Source organism: Priapulus caudatus, unplaced genomic scaffold (assembly GCF_000485595.1).
Source record: "Priapulus caudatus unplaced genomic scaffold, Priapulus_caudatus-5.0.1 Scaffold220, whole genome shotgun sequence".
Lineage (NCBI taxonomy): Eukaryota > Metazoa > Priapulida > Priapulimorpha > Priapulimorphida > Priapulidae > Priapulus > Priapulus caudatus.
This window is the reverse complement of record NW_014577281.1, coordinates 241,872-264,878: the sequence shown is the minus strand read 5'-3', so window position 1 is coordinate 264,878 and position 23,007 is coordinate 241,872. Positions and strand designations below refer to the sequence as shown.

The 23,007-nt window shown below is 42.8% G+C and overlaps 2 protein-coding genes across 2 annotated transcripts in view; one reads left to right on the top strand and one right to left on the bottom strand.

Moving 5' to 3' along the window:
* LOC106807521 (glucose-6-phosphate isomerase-like) overlaps positions 1-11,168 on the bottom strand; it is a 14,488-nt gene extending 3,320 nt beyond the window's left edge. Inside the window, exons 1-9 of the mRNA XM_014809877.1 lie at positions 11,024-11,168; positions 4,756-4,846; positions 4,148-4,285; positions 3,428-3,562; positions 2,948-3,166; positions 2,612-2,710; positions 1,869-1,987; positions 1,452-1,557; positions 765-927 (exon numbers count right to left, since the gene is read on the bottom strand). Of these exons, the coding sequence (XP_014665363.1) occupies positions 765-927; positions 1,452-1,557; positions 1,869-1,987; positions 2,612-2,710; positions 2,948-3,166; positions 3,428-3,562; positions 4,148-4,285; positions 4,756-4,846; positions 11,024-11,163 (1,210 nt within the window). The 5' untranslated portion in view covers positions 11,164-11,168. The remainder of the gene's footprint in view (positions 1-764; positions 928-1,451; positions 1,558-1,868; positions 1,988-2,611; positions 2,711-2,947; positions 3,167-3,427; positions 3,563-4,147; positions 4,286-4,755; positions 4,847-11,023) is intronic.
* Positions 11,169-11,239: 71 nt separating this feature from the next.
* On the top strand, positions 11,240-20,247 carry LOC106807527 (WD repeat-containing protein 48-like). Its single transcript, XM_014809891.1, has 3 exons — positions 11,240-11,302; positions 17,568-18,315; positions 18,841-20,247. Exons 2-3 carry the CDS (start codon positions 17,598-17,600, stop codon positions 20,166-20,168), a joined length of 2,046 nt encoding a protein of 681 aa, XP_014665377.1. The 5' UTR covers positions 11,240-11,302; positions 17,568-17,597; the 3' UTR covers positions 20,169-20,247.
* The last annotated feature ends 2,760 nt before the right edge of the window (positions 20,248-23,007 follow it).

Below are 23,007 nucleotides of genomic sequence, written 5' to 3'. Positions count from 1 at the left end.
TCCGGTAGGGGTACAATAGTATTACGTGAGTCAGCCCACTAATGCGGCGACCAGGAAGCCAACACACTTGAGAAACAACTTCGATGAAGACCAGTCGCAGTTTCCACGGATCTCGAGTCTCGCTCATTCGGCAACAATACCAGATTTTCACGCGCTCATTATCTCAGGTAGGGGCATCGTAGGGGACAATGCGGTTTGAGTTTTATATGAACAAAGCTAAGACAGCTAATCAATAATACTGCAGAAGGATCGCTCAAATTAAAACGCAGGAAAAGTATTCATTAGATATCGACTAAGACTAATACTGCAGCATGGTTTCAGCATTTTACCCTTGTACGCTCTCCTTCTTTATCTGCTCTTGATAATATGCTATATAATTGCCAAACCCTACCTAATTTGCATAATTTTTTTTTAAATATTAAAATCCCTAGCCCTTATTCATTCACAGACCAAAAATTAGCAAAATCCGTTTAACCTGAACTGACTAATGGCAATTCCCATTTTTGCCAAAAAGTTGCCGTGGCTCGAAAGTACGTCGACTGGCGTGCTTCAAAATAGGACGTTTAATATAGGAGCATAGCAGTAACAACTATACCCAATTTCAAACATGTGGGCCAAACGGTTCCTGAGTTATCGTTGACCGAAGCGAAATGTTGACGGACGAATGGACGGACAGACGTACGACGACCCATGGCAATAGCTCAGCTTGACGATGTCAAAGTGAGCTAAAAATGAGATAAAAATGTATTATTCATATGTATTACCTTGGTGAATAAGTTGGTAGAAGGCATGTTGTCCATTAGTTCCTGGCTCGCCCCATATGATCGGCCCAGTTTTATAGTTGACGCGGTCACCACTGCGTGTCACATACTTTCCGTTGCTCTCCATGTCTCCCTGCTGGAAGTAGGCTGCAAACCTGTGCATGTACTGCAAAACAAACATAGCTGCAAATTTGAGATCACCATGTCAGATACTGTGTGGGTCCCACAGCTATACTACATATATACCACAATAGTCAGATATGGGAATTCTTATCTCTGCTAATAATTCTGCCACCTGATGCTTGCTTCTGAGATACCCATTAAACATTTTATCTAGTCGAAATGCCTATTTTCCCAGAGAACAAAGTAAAGGCTTTGAAAGCAGATCATAATAAAACAAAGATCAGCCTATACCTTGGAAGCAGCTAGTTAAAGAAACACAGACTAATCTCTGCCAAGGAAGCAGCTATAGGCACCAAAAACAAAAAATAAACAGTGTTGGGGAGCAGCTAGACAGACTAATTATATTACTACTGGGGAGCAGCTAGTCCGTAAAAACGAAGACAAAACACTGCTAAGGAAGCAGCTAGTCAATAAAAAATGATGACTAAACATGCTGGAGGAGCAGTTAGTCAGTAAACACAAAAAGAAGACATTGTTTGGGCATCAGTTGTCCTTTAAAACCTATACCTGGTCATATGGAAGCAGGGCATGACTCTCGGCACCATAGAAGTTGCTGTACCACACGCCTAGCAAGGCTAGAAGGATGGGGATGTTTTTCTCCAGTGGTGCTGTCCTGTAATACAAACACAAAACTCTCATTTATTCATCAATTCCACATCATGATAAACATAAATTTATTTGATTTTATTGGAACTATAATGTGATATTTGGTAATCCAAAAAGCCATATAGTCATATAGCCATATAGGTAATCCAAAAAGCCTTTTTTTGAGAATAAAAATGTCTTTAACAAAAGAATTATTTTCGTGACATGTCTTACATACTGTATTAGAGAAGAAGAAAAAGGTACATATTCATGTTAATTAATAGGACAAAGGTATATTCGAATTGCAATTAAATACATTATTGGCTTAGCCTTACTTACTTGAAATGCTCATCCATCGCGTGGCCACCAGCCAAAAGCTCCTCAAAATTGTCCTGTCCAATGTTAAGTGCAATAGCCATTCCTATGGCTGACCACAGTGAGTAACGACCACCAACCCACTACAAGGAAGCAAAGGTGAACTCACATATTAACACCATGTATGAACTACCTCTGTAGTCGTGATGCTTAGATTGTCTCATCCGTTTAAGAAATTTTCTTACACAGGAACCCCACCAGCATGATTTGGGGGGAAAAGTGAAAAAAACGATGCACTGTATCTTTCATATACAACTGCAGCAATTTACTTCACACTCTTTCATCATGCAGAGAGAACATACATGTATTACAGGTGGCAAGAAGCTACCGTTCTGTTAAATCTGCTGTTCGTTGAAGAAAAATCTTTAAACGCTCATCGCCATATATTAACAGTAAACACATGTAGATTTCCCATAGAAGCCAATAATAGGCTGTGGTTTTGAATCAAATGTTCCAATTGTTGTTCAAATACATTCATGTTCAAAACATTCCATATTGACCTTGCATATTTTCCTCTGTTTATAGAGCTTACTATTAGTAATACTATAACACAGTCTTGAAGGATGTTTAATGCTGAAAGGGAAATTTGGTTAATGTATAAGTTAGTTTCACAAAAAGTAAAATGTGTGAAATTTCACGGTTATGGGTGAATATCAATTTGTTGAATATTGTTTCAATTGTCCGGAAAACAACAAGTTTGCACTTACGTCCCAAAACTCAAACATGTTCTTTTCGTCGATTCCAAAGTCCTTCACCTTGGCTGCATTTGTCGATAGTGCCACAAAGTGCTTAGCCACAGCAGACTCCTGTTCCAGAGAGAAATTACAGCTGTGATCAGTTACAAGCACAAGACTTTGTGATAACACATCCGCACACCACCACACAACACTGCTTTGTGAACAATGTCCACATATTAGGATTTCTTCCTAACAAATGAGTATTTCTTCAGCGTTTTGAATGCTACTACACATGCCGGCGCAAATGAAGGAGCAAGCAAATATAAAGTTGGCCGAGCTCGCAGGGTTCAGGCTCAGCCTACTCACATCTTTGTGGGCAGCAAGCAGCCACTGCTTGGCAGTGACGGCGTTAGTTATTGTCTCCTGCGTGGTGAAAGTCTTAGACGCGACGATGAACAGACAGCTGTCCGGGTGGAGCTTCTTCAACGTCTCTGCGATGTGGGTGCCATCAATGTTGGACACAAAGTGCACCCGCGGACCACCAGCCGAGCATGGCTTCAGGGCTTCAGTAATCATGTATGGTCCCTACGCAAGAAAAGCTAGTTTCACCTTCAATTACACATATAACAGTTTCTTCAGTAATTATGTAAGGTCCAAATTAATGAAAAGCTAGTATGACCTGCTATATGTATATATTTAATGACAAAAAAATCATGATGTACGTACCAGACATGTTTTCTGGCACCCTGTAATACCCACATGCATAAAGGTCAGATTTTAGCCCATTAGTTTGATGTGGCTTCACGAACATTGTCCACACAGAACTACTACAGATGTACAGTATACCAAGTCAGAGCCACCGATGCCGATGTTGATGACGTCGGTGACGCGCTTGCCAGTGAATCCTAGCCAGGTACCGTTCCTCACACTGTCTGTGAACTCACGCATCTGACTCAGCACCTTGTTGACACCAGGCATCACCTGACAACACATTGTACAAAAAATAAGTAATGGCTGTCACCTAACAACACATTGTACAAAAAATAAGTAATGGCTGTCACCTAACAACACATTGTACAAAAAATAACTACTGGCTGTCACCTAACAACACATTGCACAAGACATAAGTACCGGATGTGAAGTGATAACACAACGTATAACAAATAAGTACAAGGCATCACCTGAGAACGTAACATACAATAAATTGGTACTGGCATCATGTGACAATACAACATACAACAAATAAGGGATGGGCATCACGTGACAACAAATAAGTACAAAATCATCCAACAATAACAAAAAACAAAGCAATATGAATCCTAATAATCATTTCATGCAACGAGGTTTCTTTGTCCTACTTTTATATGTTCTTTGTTCTTATTAACAAGAAGTACAACATGATACAATGATCCTGAAAATGTTGTGCATCAATTCGACCACAATGTTTTTCAAGGTTATTTTGAGGGAAATGTTACTATTCCAATGCAACATATTAAAGGGACAATGTTGAACATAATCAAACTATGAGACGGAATCCAGCTCGTTCATGTATGTCTACCCACGTACATCATGTCCGTCGACGACGATGGGTGTATTACTCCTGTTCCTCAGGGCTACATGCAGAACCGCACGACTCTCCGTGAAGTTGATCTTTTCTCCGCTGAACATGGCATCTCTCGCCTCCTCTACATGCCTGGCCTTCCCCTGTGTGTAATGTCCAATAAGGTACGTATGAGTCTATGAGATGAGTAGCATCACATTGTATTTATTTACACTTAGTACAATGCAACCTTACAACAGGTATTTCCCACCACGCACACGCATGCATGCACACGTGCATACACGCGCACACACACAGATTATACAGTTATATGTACATGTACATCATGTGTCTGTAACATGCAGTACTATGCTGCTAGATTCTAGTAAGGAATTACCTGAACTCATGAATGCTAAATTGCCAGTATGCCTTAATAATCCTACTCCTAGAAAGGCTGCTTATTATGAATGACCATGAAGTACCCTATATTGGAATGCAGTCACACACAGGAACTCCTCTCATTTGTGATGGTTTGTTATTTTACCCCAGCTGAAACACTAAAACTATTTTAAAATGTGTTCCCTCTATGAATTCCCACTATATAAGAGGCAACACTTATCAGGAGCACACTTACAAGAGAGTAGAGAAGAGCAAGAACATCATCATTGATTAGATTCTTACTGTAGTCCACCAACAGATCCCCATCCTTGCTGTTCAGAGTGATGCTAAAATAAATTAGGAAAAAAAACAGAATTTCAGGTTTTATGTTTATATGCTTTAAACGCAAAAATTTCAGTCTAGGGTGTAAAAACTAAACTTCATAATTGTGGAAATTCACATCCAACACAGGAAAATCTATACTGTTTACAGTTATTGACTTTCATGTACAGGAAACACAGACAAGCACCGCTTTTAACACTAGTAATGTAATTTAGTACTAAACCAGCAGTTCACAGCCATCTCTGGCTCTGGGGGCAGTACTATTCTTCACACCGTGACATTTAAAGTTTAGAGTGGGCAGGTTCAAAGTTCAGTGCATACTTTCGTGCAATGCTCCATCACAACATTTTAACAATGGCATATTCTTCTGTTGCCCTCTCCCTCTACCAATTTTTCAAACTAGCATTTTGGTTATTTTCAATTTTTAAGTGAACAAGTAAAATTACTATATATTATGTACATTAGTATGTATCATTTTAAACTAAGTAAAACCTTTCATTCTCGAAAAAACACGAAATTCTATAATGCTTCAATGACATGAAATTGTCTAGAATTTCTACCCTAAACCAACCATATCTGCAACCATGACTCTCTACTTCTGTACTCTGTGAACGTTTTATGTTTTCATTTCATCACGCCAGTAACCGTACAAACACTGTGGATCAAAGAGAGTAGAATTTCGCAAATATTATTGACTGAAACCCATACACATACAGATGCATACAGTACCATCTCATCAATGACTCATCAAACTACACTGCAGTAGACATTCATGAATACCTGCCATTATATGGGAATTTTTTAATTAAAGAATAAAAACAATTGAGAAAATATATAAGTGATTTTATAACATAACCCAGACATTATGGTTAAGAGTGCCAATGGAGCAGTAATACCAACTTACATATCTGCTTCTGAGCAGATTAAATCTCTTATCCACTAATGATATAATCATTTACATGTACTTCACTTATTAAAACTGTATTCCAAACATAGCAAAGTCTAGCTTAGTAAGCGAGCTACCCATTAGAAAAAGTACACACATCAGTTATGTTCAACTACTGTTTGAAATTCTTGGCTTTGGTGTTTTAAAAGCATGAGTTTTGTTACTCCCTTTAAATAGAAGGTACCACTGAGCAGATGTACAGTAGAGTTTACTGCAGATCAGATCAGCTAAAAATACAGCGATGCTGGTAACAAGAGTGGGTTTGAAGAGCTCTGGCATCAGACGAGTTATTATGTCACATTTTGTAGTGGAAACTAGAAGCTCATACATAGATGAGAAACGTTCAATCTTGGGCACTAGCTAATGTCATATTGCCTAAATCCATACGAGCCGGCTTCTGGGGGAATTTAATAATGTAATCATCTCACTCCATTTTATGTCCCTAGATCCACTGCACAACTGGAAGAGGATGTGCCAGTGGTTAGTGTGTCATGGGGCGAGGAAAGTGCCGGTCTACATAAGATCACATACTATTTCCTTAAAGCTGCTTTATGACCACCTCAAACACTCCAGTTGCACATACACGCCCATCATGATGTTCCCTCCACTAGTGACAATGAACATAAAAAGAAATGAAACTTTAAATACCCGTGCCTGCTGGCTGGGGCGGCATTGATTGAAGTACGGGGGGGGGGGGAGTGCACAGATTGTTTCAGTCGCGTGGGGCATGCTCATTACTGATATGTAGGGGGGGGTCGGCACCGCTGGTATGAGAGAGCGACAGCAACTCTTTCCTGGGATTGAGAAAAAAGCTGCAATCAGCACTCAAAAATAAATGTTGTCTGAATTTCATTACGATTTTCCATGTATATACTGTAATGGACTGAACTAAAAATGTACCTAAACGGCTCTAGATTGCAAGTAAATTTTGGACAAGTAAAAATTGCTTCTTAATTGTTGGCCAACAGGACAACCAGATCTGAAAATAAGCGTCGAGGCCGGTTTCTAACAACACTGGCCTTAGGCCAAAACAAAATATAGGTGTGGTTACGGTTTCCCGACCGACCCTATTTATTCCCAGCGACCTTAAACATTTAATTGTCAATTTTCTTTAAAGTAAAAAAAAAAAAATATATATATATATATATATATGAATAGGACAGTTCCTGCTTCAAAAGGCACAACGCACATCCTTCGGACATGGTTCGTAAATAAAATATTTCAAGAAAATAAAATGTTTTCCCAACCTACCCTATTTTTTTCCGCCATGTAACGGTAACCACACATATATTTTGTTTTGGCCTTAGCAGTAATGGTGAAATCTAACAATTCTCAGATTTATGGAGCCATGTAGATACAATAATGTACCCCAACAAGAGTAGGGTTACAATGCGAGCCTATTCTTTTCTTTGTAGGAGCCCTTGAGTGATTCACTCAGAGCGGTTTTATGGTGCGTTTTTCGAGACAACAACTTCCAAACTGGGTTTATTCTAAACACGAACCTTTCTCTGCTAACCTGGGACTTACTATGTATCACAATACTTTGTATTAAACTAATATAACCTGTTACACAATTTCGAAGTGACGAGCGGCGATATTTTGAGCGCCATTTCTGTTGACCTGTGACGTACGCATTCCCAATGTGCATAGCATTCGGCTAACTTCGGCTCCTGTGTTGCCTGACATGTTGGCTCTGGTGATGTCATGACTGACAGCAGGCATCCCATGATGCATTCAATCTTGGAGCCGAAGTTAGCCGAACGCTATACGCATTGGTAATGCGTACGTCACAGGTCAACAGAAATGGCGCTTGAAGTATCGCCGCTCGTCGCTTCGAAATTTTGTAACAGGTTATATTAGTTTAATACAGAGTATTGTGATACATAGTAAGTCCCAAGATAGTGGAGAAAGGTTCGTGTTTAGAATAAACCCAGTTTGGAAGTTCTAGTCTCGAAAAACGCACCATAAAACTGCCCTGATTGAATCACTCAGGGGCTCCTCCAAAGAAAAGAATAGGCTCGCGTTGTAACCCTACTTTTGTTGGGTTACATTATTGTATCTAGGAGCCATGATGCCGTACAATTATTCGAGAGTAATTAAACATGCTGTATCATGTAATGTGTTTCCATTTGAATGCTACATGCAGAGCCCTGTTGATTTTCAACGATAGCAGCAACAAGTCTGATCGGGATTCTGCAAATCAAGTTATGCACTATCTCACTGCTGTGATCGGGAACTACAATGAAAGGGTTCAGAGTAATAAGGTACACCCGGTTATGCATGATTTTTCATTTGTCCGGATTGAAGGTCACACACACATGCACACCCATGTCTTTTTTTCCAAAATGAATACTAAGGATACTATCAAGAGTGCATAATAGAGAAGAGTATGACACGGTTTTAACAGCGTTTTGCATAGTTTTCAACTGGTAAATAATCTATCAATATGTGAATAAATATATTCAAACTTTACCTTGTTTTCGCTCAATGATTCCTCCCTTAATCATATGAACACCACCAATTTACCTGAAAATCGTATGTGTTCTTCAAAAAAGTTATTTGAATACGACACGGTTCCGTACAGTTTTCACGCATGAATGCATCTCTCCGACCGAACTTTCTTATGGGACTATGTTTCTGTTGTCTATGAGCGTAACGCTGGGGGCCGTAAGGGAATCAGCTGCTAGCTAGCTGGCCGTGAGGCGCATTTATTTTTAGCACGCTGGAAACGCTGCACGCTGAATACAATTCGATGGCCTAATATCCCATACGACCCCAAAGTTCCGTCATAAGACAATAAAAACACTAAGTCCCATAAGAAAAGTTCGGTCGGAGATATGCATTCATGCGTGAAAGACTGTACAAAACCGTGTCGTATTCAAATAACTTTTTGGAAGAACACATACGATTTTCAGGTAAATTGGTGGTGTCATATGATTAAGGGAGAATCATAGACGAAAAACAAGGTAAAGTTTGAATATATTAATTCAACATATTGAATAGATTATTTACCAGTTGAAAACTATGCAAAACGCTGTTAAAACCGTGTCATACTCTTCTCTATTATGCACTCTTGATACTATGCAGGGCTGTTACTTGGTCATCACAATGGTAAATCGTATGGTAAAGTCCTGCATCGTTGACAAAAAGGAGTGTAGAAGTACCGTACTCTTAATCAGTTTGACTATACTAATAGTACTACTAATTATTAATATTATTATTATAATAATAATAACGCGGTTAGAATAATAGACTGGACCAAGCACAGAAGAATAAGTACGCCTGATGGACTAATTGTCTACTGGAAACTAATCCGTATAGACACAGTTAGTGAGTTACGAAACAATGCAGCTAGGGCAACTGGATTAATTGTGGGCCCAGTTTTCGCGGGGGAGCGACAGCAGAAAAATAGGCATAGGCACAGGCACTGCGCGGTTCAATGGTATAAGAGATGGATGTTCCAGTTGAGACTAATGTTCATTGTTGTAATGTGAGGTAGGCCCTTTAAAATCGACAGGGGGGGACCTGCACTAGGCATAGCTCTAGTGCTAATAGCCCGCCTTACATTGAACTGCCGAGCTAGGACAGCATTGACTGCCGCTGGAGCTTGACGGGTGACACTGCCAGCGGCAGTAATTGTAGGCAGTGGCTAACGGTAGCCAGCCGTACTCTAAATGTCTCGAGGTCTGACGGGTACGCCAGTCGCATTGGCTTTCAATACTTAACTGAGACCAAAGTAATGTGAAATAAATGCGGCGGTTGGCAGCGCGCAGAATTTGTGAAATAACCCTTGCGGAATAAATTCACGATTTGAGAAAGTTTATGATAGCCAATAACCCTAAACCCCTGAACCCTAACCTAACCCCTAACCATAACCCTAATACCTAACCCTAACACTAGATACCTAACCCTAACAAGCTACCAAAAAAGGTGAGCTTATAACGACCGACTGGCTGGGCGTAACTCCCAGCCTATGCGTAAATTGTAAGGGCTAGCGCTATTAAGTGATTACTATTAGGCCATGAGAAGATGAAAAATCCGGTTTACCGTCCAAGGATTGGAATTTTTAAAAAAGTGATGAGGCTTATTTTTCCATTATTCATTATTTGCATTAATTAATAATTTTTCAGGCTGAAATACACGTGAAATACATAAGGAACAATAAACAACTCGGTTTTTTTTGTTTTTTTTTTCGGAATTTTCCAGATCGGGAATTTTCGGACTTTAAGGTCGTTCATGCTTTCGGTTTTTTCGACAAATCTTATTCCGCCCCTGATATATCTGTCTACCGGTTAGAAAAGTGGCATGTACAATACCGGACTGCCCAAAGCTTGTCAAGAAATCCATTCCAGAATTCTGTTTAGGCTAAAGTACACCTTGTGATTAGTCTATTATGTTTCAGTGAGGGATTTTTTTCCAAAATAATGAAAATTTTTGGTAAAATAATGACTTTTTTGTAGGCGGGACTAAAGCGGCATGCGGGGTGACGGGTAAACCGGATTTTTCATATCTCATGGCCTATCAGTATTAGTATTGGCGCTTGGCATCCTGCGACGGTACGTCGCCTGATTATTTTCTCCTTAAAGTCCACGGACTGACGGTACTGACTGCCTGATTGTTGATGGCTGTTTCTTGCGATATACATAGCACAGTCCAAAATTTTAATTTCAATATGTGGGAGCAGCGCACGGGTAGTGCCGCTTGCCCCAAAGTTGAATGGTCGCGGAGTCGATCCATCCGTTTTCTAATTATTTCCTGTTTTCTGTATTTTCTATCTATTAATCTGTTTAACATTTATTTTTCCAATTAACGCAAATATTAAACATTCATTTATTTACAACATTTTAATAACACAATAATTTTACAACAATTAAAATATTAAATTTTATTAACTTTAATAAGAGTTTTAAGGGTTAGGGTTAGGGTCTCGGTGTAGGCGCTAGGTTAGGGTATAGGTAGGGTTAGGGTGTAGGCTGTTAGGTTAGGGTTAGTATCCGTATATAATCGTATAAAATCGTATATATAATATCGTAGCCAAAAGCAACGGTAGTTATATATTCGCCGATAAGTAGGCCCCTGGCATCATCTACCGTGAGAGTTGAAGAGAAAAAAATTATCGGCGACGGTACCCGTCGCATGGAGCAACAGCCATTAGTATTACTAGAACTAGTACTAGAACTACCACTGGCACTGCACTGGGGCCACTCCACAGTTAATTATTACATGGCTTTCATACCTGTACTTGTTGAAGCGGTCAGCGTCAGCACTGAACATCTCTCGCATGTTAATATTAGTGCCATTCTTGTTATAATAATTCTGCAATTTCTTGAAAGCCGGCTCTTCAGTCAAGCGGTTCTGCTTCGGGATGGGTGCCATGGCTGGTGGTGAATTTACTGCTCACTTGTCTACCTATTTATACGCCTTTGGCGCCAGCCGCGCCACCGCTTCCAGCATTCGTCGATAAGTTTTGGCATGAATCAAGTGGTTGTAACTCATACTCGTTGTTTCGTTATATGTAAGATTTGTGACTCACATATCTGTTATCAAAGATTAATGCTAACTTATACACTTAAATGTATTGTTGTGTGCTTAGCATTCGTCCTTTCTGATTCTGGGGCCGGCAGACAGAGCTATTTTTACTTGTAATTGTATCTTTACGGCAGTCCGGAGTAGGCCTAGAGACATCTATCATCTATGATCTATGACTCAGGGTTAGGGTTTGGGTTTTTGCATCATTTCTTGATATACGGAGTCTGTGCATCAGTTGATGATACACAGAAATCTGTGCATCAGTTGATGATACACAGAAATCTGTGCATCACTCCGTGATACCTAAGCCAAGGTGCCTAAAGTGGATTTGCGCCGTTACACACCACGTACCCACACTACTACTGTCACTACCACTACTACTACTAGTACTAGGCACACAGTCACAGGCACTTGGAGCGTTTCAATAAAATATCATGCTAAATAAATACGAAATCTATTTACTACCAAAGTCTTAATGTTTCTATTCTCTCTTTCACCTATTATTGCCGACAATTTCCTGTAAATGCCGTCCAAATGCTCATCTGCAACAAACACTGGCTACCGCCATGGCTGCCACTGCACACTGACACCTAAATATATAGCAGGTAGGAAATCGTGCTGCCAAAATTTTGCTCGACGCTTGCATGATTTCACACGAATACAACACAAATATTCAACCATTCTACTCCATCTTTGTTTCTATTTGAAGAATAGTGTTTACTTGTTACAAAAACATACTGTCTGTGTTCGTAATCGAACTGTGTCACGCGAAATCACACAAAGCCTGACGAAATTCTCGCGTTTGCTCCCGTTACGCAGTTTATCTAAATGGCTGTCAGAATCAGGAAACGCCCAGCGGCGCTCTTCGTGACCTCATTTTGCGCCGCAACGCTGCAACATTTTTGCAACGCTCCACTGGCGAGGCTCGTCTGAGAGTTGGAAAGCATCGTGGTAGTTTCCCAAAATGCAGTGCGCCGCCTATACTATAGCCATGTACTTGAAGCCATTTACATAAACTGCGCTACGGGAGCAAACGAGAGAATTTCGTCAGGCTTTGTGTGATTTCGCGTGACACAGCTCGGTTACGAACACAGACAGTATGTTTTTATAACAAGTGAACACTGTTCTTCAAATAGAAACAAAGATGGAGTAGAATGGTTGAATATTTGTGTTGTATTCGTGTGAAATCAAGCGAGCGTCAAGCGAATTTTGACAGCACGCTTTCTTACCTGCTATATATTTATGTGTCAGTTTGCAGCGGCAGCCATGGCGGTAGCCAGCGGGTGTTGCAGATGAGCATTTGGACGGAATTTACAGGAAATTGTCGGCAATAATAGGTGAAAGAGAGTATAGCAACATTAAGACTTTGGTAGTAAATAGATTTCGTATTTATTTAGCCTTATATTTTATTGAAATGCTCCAAGTGCCTCTGACCAGGCACTACTACTACTACTAGTAATACTACTAGCACTAGTAGTATTAGTGTAAGTAGTCACTATATAGTAGCATGGTACTGGTCAACCTGTCTGGTTCGCTTGATACAATGTATATACACATCACATTTATGTTTATCAACAATAATGTTTATTTTACATCGCCACACTTGCGCTTGCAAATATATGCTATGCCTGCTGTGTATAACGCTACTCTCGGCATAGTAAGGGTGCGCACTCACGCTCTCGCACTCTGCGCGCACTCGCTCAGATGCGCTGCCGTATAAAGTTGATAACTCAACAACCACTACCCCGATTTTGGCGATTTTTTTTAATATCCCAGCGGGATACCAAGCATTGAAATCTGGTATCCAACACAAGAATTTGGTATCCCGCGGATATCGGGATACCGCTAATTTCGACCCCTGTTGGGTGCCTGCTATTTTTTTCAGGTACTTAGTGCTACTTCTCATTCTCATCTATGATGATGTCGTCAAATTGTTCATTTGAATCTTATATTCACTTATTCAAACCAGGCCTTATAACAAAAATGAAATTATGTTGGTATAGTATTTAGTGGTAAAATTCTTATTTAGAAACTAATGTTAAAATAAAAAAACATAGTAATAACTAGATGATAAATTTTTAAATAAGAAATGCTAGCTGGTCTATTACATTTAAGGCTAAAACGTTCTTAGTACAATTTGTTGTCATCACTACAAGAGGCAACAAAAGTAATAGTGCTATAATAAGCCATATCGGAAAGTCCCCGTCGCCATAATGATATTGAGATCAGATAAGAGGGGGTATAAGTTGCTCTTTTATAATATAGCATAGGTAGGATAGGACTGGTCTAGGTTTTTAGCTCATCTGACATAGTCAGATGCAGCTTGTAGAATCGCATGAGCGTGCGTCCGTCCGTCCGTCCGTGCGTCAACAGTTGGGCACAAATCTTAACCGCTTGACGTACGGTCACGATATTGGGACGTCGGGGGGGGGGGATTGTCAAAACGAGTTGGGATGTCGAAGCTGGGGGTCAAAGGTCAAAGGTCAAAAGGGGTAAAAGAAGGGGGAACATTCCCTCCTTAAATTAAGGTATAGGGAGGAAATGCAGAATTGCGGCACGAATCTAAACGGCTCGACCTAGGCTTGTGATAGTCGGTGTACAGCATCATGGTAGGGAAAGCCATCACTGTGCCGAAATTGGAGGTCACAGGTCAAAGGTCAATTGGGCACAGGGCAAATTTTAGACATTTTTCTGAGGACATGGTCTGACGGAGCGATTGAAAAACTTTTTTGTTTCAGCGGTGACCTACCATTTTTAGGGCTTTATTGAAAGGACCATGAAATGTACTTTCCGCTGACATGTGAAGAGTAAGTGTCGGATAACCTTTTGACCTTCAAGAGGCGGGTTAATTACATGGATTTGTTTACTGTTAGAAAGAATTTGACTGCCGGGTTTGCTAGTCGAATCTATACATGCCTGGATGTATGAGGCTACAATGTCAAAATGAAATTTCAAAAGCTAAATTTGGTTGAAGAAGGTTTATGCTCCTTAAATCGTATAATTTCTATGGCATTCGTAGCGGTCAGTGTGTTACATGTAACAGTATGCCACTGCCAGTTGGCCACTGCCAGTGGCCACTGCCAGTGCATGTCGTGGTGGTACTTGTGTAAATTTTGCCTGCGTAATTAGTTACAGGTGCAGCTCTCTATTTCAGCCTGTAGGCTTGCGTAGGTAAATGGATGAGTGCTTTACCTATTCTGTCTTGCAAATAGTTGTTGCTACTACTTACGATGAGAGCTTCCATCTTTAATCTGAGACACTTAAACGTACGCGCAATCTCGTGCAACTTTCATAACGATCCCAACGAACATTCCTTTGAGAAGGTTCCTGATACCATCCCTGTGCCTTCCACTGTTTCGGCGTGTATGTGAACACATTTTGGACTAACAGGGTTATAGAGAATCCCACACTCCACCACAGAGTCACCGCAGTAGACGTTAGATGAGCGCTGTCGCTCCGCGGCACTCGTTGATACAATCGATATAGATACTTGCTATAATTAATTAAACCACCGCGCTTCAATAAACTCAGAATCACAGAGATCATAGATAACACATGTGTTTATATGTATCTAGATTTCTAGAAATGTAACTCAAATCGTTCGCGCCATAATAATATTATGATAGTTTAATTGTACACTTTCTTACCGCCATAGCCGGCGTATATAGCCATGTGCGATACGCGCGTAGATACTTGCTAATTAATTAAACCACTCTCGCTTCAATAAACTCCGAGATCACAGAGATTATAGATAAACACGTGTTTATATGTATCTAGATTTCTAGAAAACGTAACTCAAATCGTTCGCACCCATAATAATATTATGATAGTTTAATTGTACATTTTCTTACCGCCCATAGCCGTGCGTATATTAGCCTATGTAGTGTCTACACGACAACACCGATAGCGATTATTACCGATTTATTATGCATGCGTGTGTGCGTGTGTATGTAAACGTGCGTGCGTGTGTGCGTGTGCATGTGCACGTAGACGTGCGTGCGTGCGTGCGTGTGTGCGTGCGTGCGTGTGCATGTGCACGTAGACGTGCGTGCGTGCGTGCGTGTGCATGTGCACGTAGACGTGCGTGCGTGCGTGCGTGCGTGCATGTGCACGTACACGTGCGTGCATGAGTCATATGGCGCGAACGAGAATGAATTTTGAGTTTATTGAAGCACTATTAGTCTAATTAATTACTACGGACCATTGTACAGCGTATCCATACGGCGCTGTACTTGAGCGGGCAGCGGGTGTGGATCCATTTGGAAACAACATGGTGTCCAACAATCACGTAACCAATTTTTTCCGACTCGTCATGTCGCAACTCTCTGTATATAGGGACCCTAGCTATGTATATATGTAGATATTATGTATGTAACCTCCCAAACAGTTCAAATTCCCCGCATAAGCTTACCTGGGTATTGCAAACCCCAGAACGCCCATTAAAAATAGTGACATCATGAGCGAGTGCTATCAGCGTGCCACCCCGGCAAGCGAATCAGCAGCTGTTCTGATCCGCTGTTGCTAAGCACGTTTGTGTACATAGAGTTGTGAACACATTTGTTGTGTTTTAAAAATTACAAATATTCGTGGATCTTTTCAACGTATTTCATAAATTAGCATTTAAATTAGAGAATTAGCATTATTAGAATTAGCATTCCAGGCACCCTTTTTTAGCTCATCTGACGTAGTCAGATGCAGCTTGTAGAATTGCATGATTGTCCGTGCGTCCGTGCGTCAACAGTTGGGCACAAATCTTAACCTCTCAACGTACGGTCACGATATTTGGAACGTGGGGGGGGGATCGTCAAAAGGACTCGGGAGGATCAATTTGGGGGTCAAGGGTCAAAGGTCAATTTGTGTAAACGGAGGGGGAATATTTTCCCCTTAACTTAACGTATAGGAGGAAATACGGAATTGCGGCACAAATCTGAACGGCTCGACCTATGCTCTTAATATTCGGTGTATAGTGTGATGGTAGGAAAAGCCATCACTGTGCTGAAATTGGAGGTCACAGGTCAAAGGGCAGTGGGGGAAAGGTCAGATATCAGACATTTTCTGAGGCTATGTCTGAGGCTAACGGACAGAGTGAAAAACTTTTTTGTTTCAGCGCTGACCTACCATTTTTATCACTTTAATAAAAGGACCATGAAATGTGCTTTCCACTGACGTGCGAAGAGTAAGTGTCTGATAACCCTCAAGAGGAGGGTTAAACATGGATTCCTGAACTGCCTCAATGATGTCACAGTGTTCTCATATTGATGGCACATCCATAATCTGGAAACCCAATATACCTCGATAGCCTAAAGGCTACAGCACAGGATTACGGCTCAAAGGTCCTTCGATCGAATCCCATAAGATTTTATATTATATACCTGTTTTCTGTATTTTTCTATCTTTATCCATTTAACTATTTCTTTCCAATTAAGGAAAATATTTACATGATTTATGTACAACAATTTCATAACAACAAATAATTTTTACAACAATTAAATTTTTTTTTTAATAGGGTTAGGGTTAGGGTCACAATGCACCATAAAACAGGAGTTCAGGCACGCGATTTGTATCAACCAATGGGATTTAGGAGGTATGCAGAATGCAGAAGGTTGCTGAAATGATGTATATGCAACTGCGTATCTGCATATCTGCGCCTAACAAAGGTGTCACTACGCACGACTTAAATGTTATGTTTATAACCGTAGCAACAGACCTCAGATGAGCCAGACGCTCTGCGGCTCTTGTTAGTTCATATTATAAACAACTTATGGTTAAAGGGTTAGGTCCCAACTCGTTGCTGTTTCTGAGAATTAAGAAAAAAATCATATTTTTACATATATTCACAATTTTTGCCGTCACTTAATTAGTGATGAATTTTTTTGATTATTTTCATCGAGAGCGTAGAGAGACATGTAATAGATATTAGTTTGATTGAATTTGATGAGCAGTTATGTTGCAATGTCTTTTACAGAGGTACCTGTCCGTAAGCCTGACTGTATCCTTAACTATCAAACAGCTTCATTGTTCATGTTTATCTGTTAATCTGGCAATGCCTTTACTAACATAGCCCTGCAAATGCTGCCACTTCATGGAGTAGTGCAGCAATAGGCAGAAAATAACCCTGTGTCTACACGGCTATATGGCACCAGAGTTAGTCTGCACAGATTAATAACAACAGTAAAAGCACTCATTAAAATTGTCACTCTGGTTCATGGATAATGTATGCATGGTTGGGTAATTCTTGATATTTTCCACAGGCAATTTTGCCATTGGGGGAGTCGCCAATCATGGCAGTTCACCAAAGGCACTCGAGTGTCGTCTCTCGAAAGAAGGTGCAAGTCTCTTTTGTGATACGGGAAGAAGTGGAACGATTTCATCGGTCTGGTATCAACTCACTGCAGTTTGACCAGTACAACAATCGCCTGTACTCGGCCTGTCGGGACTCAATAATTCGCATATGGAACACAAAGAACATGAAGGATCCATATATACAATCGATGGAGCACCACACCGATTGGGTGAACGACATCGTACTCTGTTGTGGTGGGAGGAATCTGATATCTGCCTCCAGTGATACGACTGTCAAGGTGTGGAATGCCTACAAAGGCTTCTGCATGTCAACTCTGAGAACGCACAAAGACTATGTGAAGGCCCTTGCCTACGCAAAAGACAGGGAGCAGGTGGCGTCTGCCGGGCTAGACCGCTCGATATTTCTCTGGGATGTGAACACGCTAACGGCTCTCACCGCCTCCAACAACACGGTGACAACGTCAAATTTGAGTGGAAATAAGGACTCCATATACAGTCTGGCAATGAACACGTCCGGCACGGTGATAGTGTCCGGCTCCACGGAGAAGGTTCTGCGGGTCTGGGATCCACGCACTTGTCAGAAACTGATGAAGCTAAAGGGTCACGCTGACAATGTCAAGGCGTTGGTGCTAAGCAAGGATGGAACGCAGTGCGTGTCAGGAAGCTCTGATGGAACGATTCGTTTCTGGTCACTCGGTGAGATTTTAGAAGACATTTGTTTTGTATGACCAGCTGTTTGGCTGATTGCATTCCAGATATACAGTATATATACACATACTGGTTGAGTTTAAGCCAGTTATAGCCAATGAAATACTGGCCAGGCATCTTGCACTTGCTGCAACTACTGGCACTTGGTTATCACTGTGGTCAAATTCCTAAGCTAATTTGGTCTCATATTGGGCCTACAATTAAGATTTTGGTTAATGTAGGTTTTATCAAAGTATATCACTCATATACAACTCCAATATAAAAACAGAGGAGTGTGAATGGCTAAATTATTGGAAATCCAATGTGCACTAGCCCTAATCTAATCTAATTATATTGCTATAACTAATTGAATGTTACGTGAAAAGATTGCCTTTTCAATACAAAAGCAATTCTTGGCAAACTTGCTTAAAAATACATCGATACATACATTGTGCGTTATCAAAACTCTAGCAGGATAAATATATATTATGTTTATTTGTAGTGCCGTGCAACGTTAACTATGCTTCTTTGCAGGCCACCAGCGGTGCATCGCCACGGTGAGGGCTCACGACGAGGGAGTCTGGGCGCTGCAGGCCAACGACAACTTTACGACGATATACTCCGGCGGCCGCGACCGAAAGCTCTACATGATTGACGTGCGTAACCCCGACAACCGGCAGCTGATCTGCGAGGAGAGCGCGCCGATCCTGAAGCTGACGCTCAACCAGGACCAGCAGACGATGTGGGTCGCGACGACCAACTCGTGCGTGAACAGCTGGTCGATCAAGCACGCCGAGAACGGCGGCGAGGAGAACGGCGAGGACACGATGGTCTACTGCGAGGCGCCGCTGCACGCGCAGCCGAAGATGACGATCAAGGGTGGCACGAGCATCCGGCAGTACCACGTGCTCAACGACAAGCGGCACATCCTCACGAAGGACTCTGAGGGCAATGTCGCGCTGTGGGACGTGCTCACCGCCTGCAAGGAGGAGGAGCTGGGCCGCGCGAGCCTCGACGACGAGGTGAAGAAGCGCTTCAAGATGATCTACGTGCCGCACTGGTTCACCGTCGACCTGCGCATGGGCATGCTGTCGATACACCTCGACGAGTCGGACTGCTTCGCCGCGTGGGTGTCGGCGAAGAACGTCGGCATGCGCTTCAGCGACGGCAGCGACCCGAAGCTGAACTTCGGCGGGCTTCTCCTGCAGGCGCTGCTCTCGCACTGGCCGCGCACGCAGCCGGACGAGGAGCCGGCGCAGGACGGAGCCGTCTACAACGTGAGCGGCTCCGGCGAGCGCCTGTCGACGAACTACTGCTTCAGCGTGCCGGGCCACACGCCGGTGATCTTCAGCGAGGTGGGCGGCCGCACGCTGTTCCGGCTGCTCGCGAAGGACGCCGGCCGCGAGACGGACGCGATGATGCTCAACGAGACGCTGCCGATGTGGGTCGTCGACATCACCGTCGAGAAGAACATGCCCAAGTTCAACAAGATCGCGTTCTATCTGTTCCCGTACCCAGCCGGCGGCGCCAAGTCGGTGAAGAAGGACCGGCTGTCGGCGAGCGACATGCTGCAGGTGCGCAAGGTCATCGAGCACGTCTACGAGAAGATCATCGGCGCCGGCTCGGACACGGCCTCGCAGGCCGGCAGCACGCACAACTCGACACCGAGCGGCAGCGCGCCCGAGCAGCGATCGGAGAGCGAGAAGGAGACGGACGAGCCGTCGTCGTCGGCCGCCGAGGAGAAGGTGGAGCTGCTGTGCCTCGAGCAGACGCTCGACGCCAACATGGACCTGCGCACCGTGAAGCACTTCATCTGGAAGAGCGGCGGCGACCTCGTCCTGTACTACCGGCTCATGAAATGAGGCGGCGCGCCGACCTCCGACCTCCGACCCTGCCAGGTGGCGTCCGTGTGCTCGACGTGTGGCCGCCAGGTGGCGTCCGTGTGCTCGACGTGCGGCGGCTAGGTGGTGTTCGTGCGCTGGACCTTTGGTCGCCAGGTGGCATTTCTGTGCTTGACCTGCGGCCGCCAGATGGCGTTCGTCATGCGCCAGACCTGCGCCCGCCAGCTGGCGTTCATCGTGCGCCAGACCTGCGCCCGCCAGGTGGCGTTCATCGTGGGCCAGATCTGCGACCGCCAGGTGGCGTTCGTCGTGTGCAAGACCTGCGGCCGCCAGGTGGCGTTTGCCGTGCGCCAGACCTGTGGCCACCAGGTGGCGCTCATGTGCTCGAGCTGCAGCCGCCAGCTGGCGTTTGTCCTGTGGCAGACCTGTGGCCACCAGGTGGCATTCGTCATGCAACGAACCTACCACTAGGTACCTCTCGTCTTGGAAGTGACTACAGCAGACCCGAAGAGGGAAAGCGGGCAGCAGCCACCTGTCTTCCATGTTGTCTTATCGTGAGCTGAACGGAAATTGTTACTGATGATTGTTTTGAATCGTCGTCTAGTTTTGCAAAGCAGATGTTGATCATCGAAGTGTGCTTATAAACTCAACATATTAGGTACAAATTTGCATGAGTTTGTATGAATTTGCTTGTGCTTATATGGCATGTTGAGGTTTGATGCAGGAGTTTATTTATGGGTGGGTAAACCTATCTGTAGTGTTTGTGCTAAAAAAGCGAGCTGTAGAATAAGGAAGGAAGGAATTGAGGAAAATCTTCAATGAATTACACTTAAATTCTCTGGAAATATGACCTATATAATGCGTTCTATATAAATATATCCATTTTTAAGTCTCTGTAATCAATTTGTGAGTGTCACCATCTCTCCCATTCCATTCCATAGCATACCAGTGGTTTGTTCATTAGCCTTTTATTGAAAATAAGCGTGCCCAAACGTGTGTAATGTCAGGAGAGAATATACATGTATATATAGTAGATTCCTAAAAAAATTTCATGGACAATCTATCGTGTCTATGAAATGTGGCATCGAGTGTAATGTAATGAATGATATTTTTAAACTATTGATAATGTGCTTTACTAACCAAAGCAATGCTAACACTGGTATACTATCTCCCAGCAGAGGCATCTTCACCACACCTGTTGCAAGGCCTGTTTCTTTAGAGCACGCAAAGGTTTTTGTGAATATGTACTACACGTGCTTATAGAATGATTTGTGTATGTTGTTTACAGTTGTATTCAGGCAGTCATATGTACAAAACGGTGCAACAGTACAAGTGCTATGTTCATTCAGACTATCAGTTTGTTTTATTTACTTGTCAAAATTTGTAATTACATTCAGCTGAGTTTTCTCTCAAATATTTGTCTCTTATTCTCTCAGTATTACTCATTTGCCAAGTTTTCAATAGGTTTAATGTTGTTCATTATTTAGAGATCTCAAATTTGCGATTTAGTGGAAGATTGAGCTTCCTGGCTCATTCTGGCGATTCTCTAACAAAGCTTCTCCGAGTGAATGCGAGTCATTTCACTGGTGATAAATCTTTTCTCCAGTGTGTACAGTGTTCGGTTTGTGTAAGCCTATATAAATATACTGCAGACATCTTTGTCGAAAGTTAGTGTGTACGCCTTCTTCAGTTATTGCTCTCTAAGTACCACCAGGCCCTTCTTTTGGTGAACGTAAGTGGCAAGCTTCGCCGGATTAAACTGCTGCCGAGTGTCTACGCATTACAGTTAATGTACAATTTTAACAACATAATGTTGCGTTGACAGATATTGGGCATTCTGACAACCAGACATGCTGTAACGGCTTACGTGGCGTGTGCGTAACGCATCGGTTGCTGACCGATTGGTGGGGGGGGGGGGGTTCAGCCTGGTTGGTAAAGCCCGGCGCACACGTGGCGATTTTTATCGACAGTACCGGCGATTTTTATCGACAGCACTGTCGATAAAAATCGCCACGTGTGCGCCACCCGGCGACAATGCAACCATCTGTCAGCGACATACCACTGTATGAACTGTACATGACCTGTTCAAACCACACCACGGGCACTGCCATAATTTTGATCACGTGCTTCAAATCATGCATTTGATTGGTTAATCCAAAAACTGTTGCCGGGATCCGTCGCCAGTGCGGCGCACACGTGGCGATTGTTCAGCGACTGGGCAACAAATATCTAACATGTTTGATATTCCAGCGACGAGTTTCTGGCGTCAAAATCGGTGACGCCGGGCAGCGCACACGTGGCGATTTCTCGGCGATTTTGTTGCTGACAACAGAATCGCCGGTACTGTCGATAAAAATCGCCACGTGTGCGCCGGGCTTAAAGCTGAGGCAATGATTAGGCTGGCTCACGTGCTTGCTGATGGCACGAATTTGTGAATGGGTGGCAACTCCAAGAAATTACCAAGTATTGCAGCATGACGTCATCCAGAGAATATGCAACACTGATACGTCGTAGGACGTTATAGTAATAGTGCTGGAGGTGGTTCACCTGGGAGCTCGCACACGCCATCTGCTGAGAATGCAAGTTATGCGTTTCAGTGGAGTCGCTACGCCAAGTTACTGCTGCGGCATTAGGTGTTGTTGAGCAAGGGCGACCAGTGTCTGGCTTCTTCTGTGGCTAATCTTGCTCTCAGAAGTTACGGTTGGAACAGGGGTGGTCGTTATGACAAAGCAATTCAAAAGTAATGAGAAATGAAGAAATAAATCCCTTCCTTCCTACCGCACTCTCTCTCCCACCCATTATCTGCCGGGTGTGTGTGCGTGCGTTCGTGCGTTACAAGTGTATTGGATATGCCGGCCCG

Bases quoted from the DNA above. Each gene is read 5' to 3' on its own strand.
- LOC106807527 (XM_014809891.1), top strand. From the start codon at position 17,598: ATGGCAGTTCACCAAAGGCACTCGAGTGTCGTCTCTCGAAAGAAGGTG. The intron at 18,316-18,840 runs GTGAGATTTTAG...GCTTCTTTGCAG, and splicing joins GATTCGTTTCTGGTCACTCG to GCCACCAGCGGTGCATCGCC.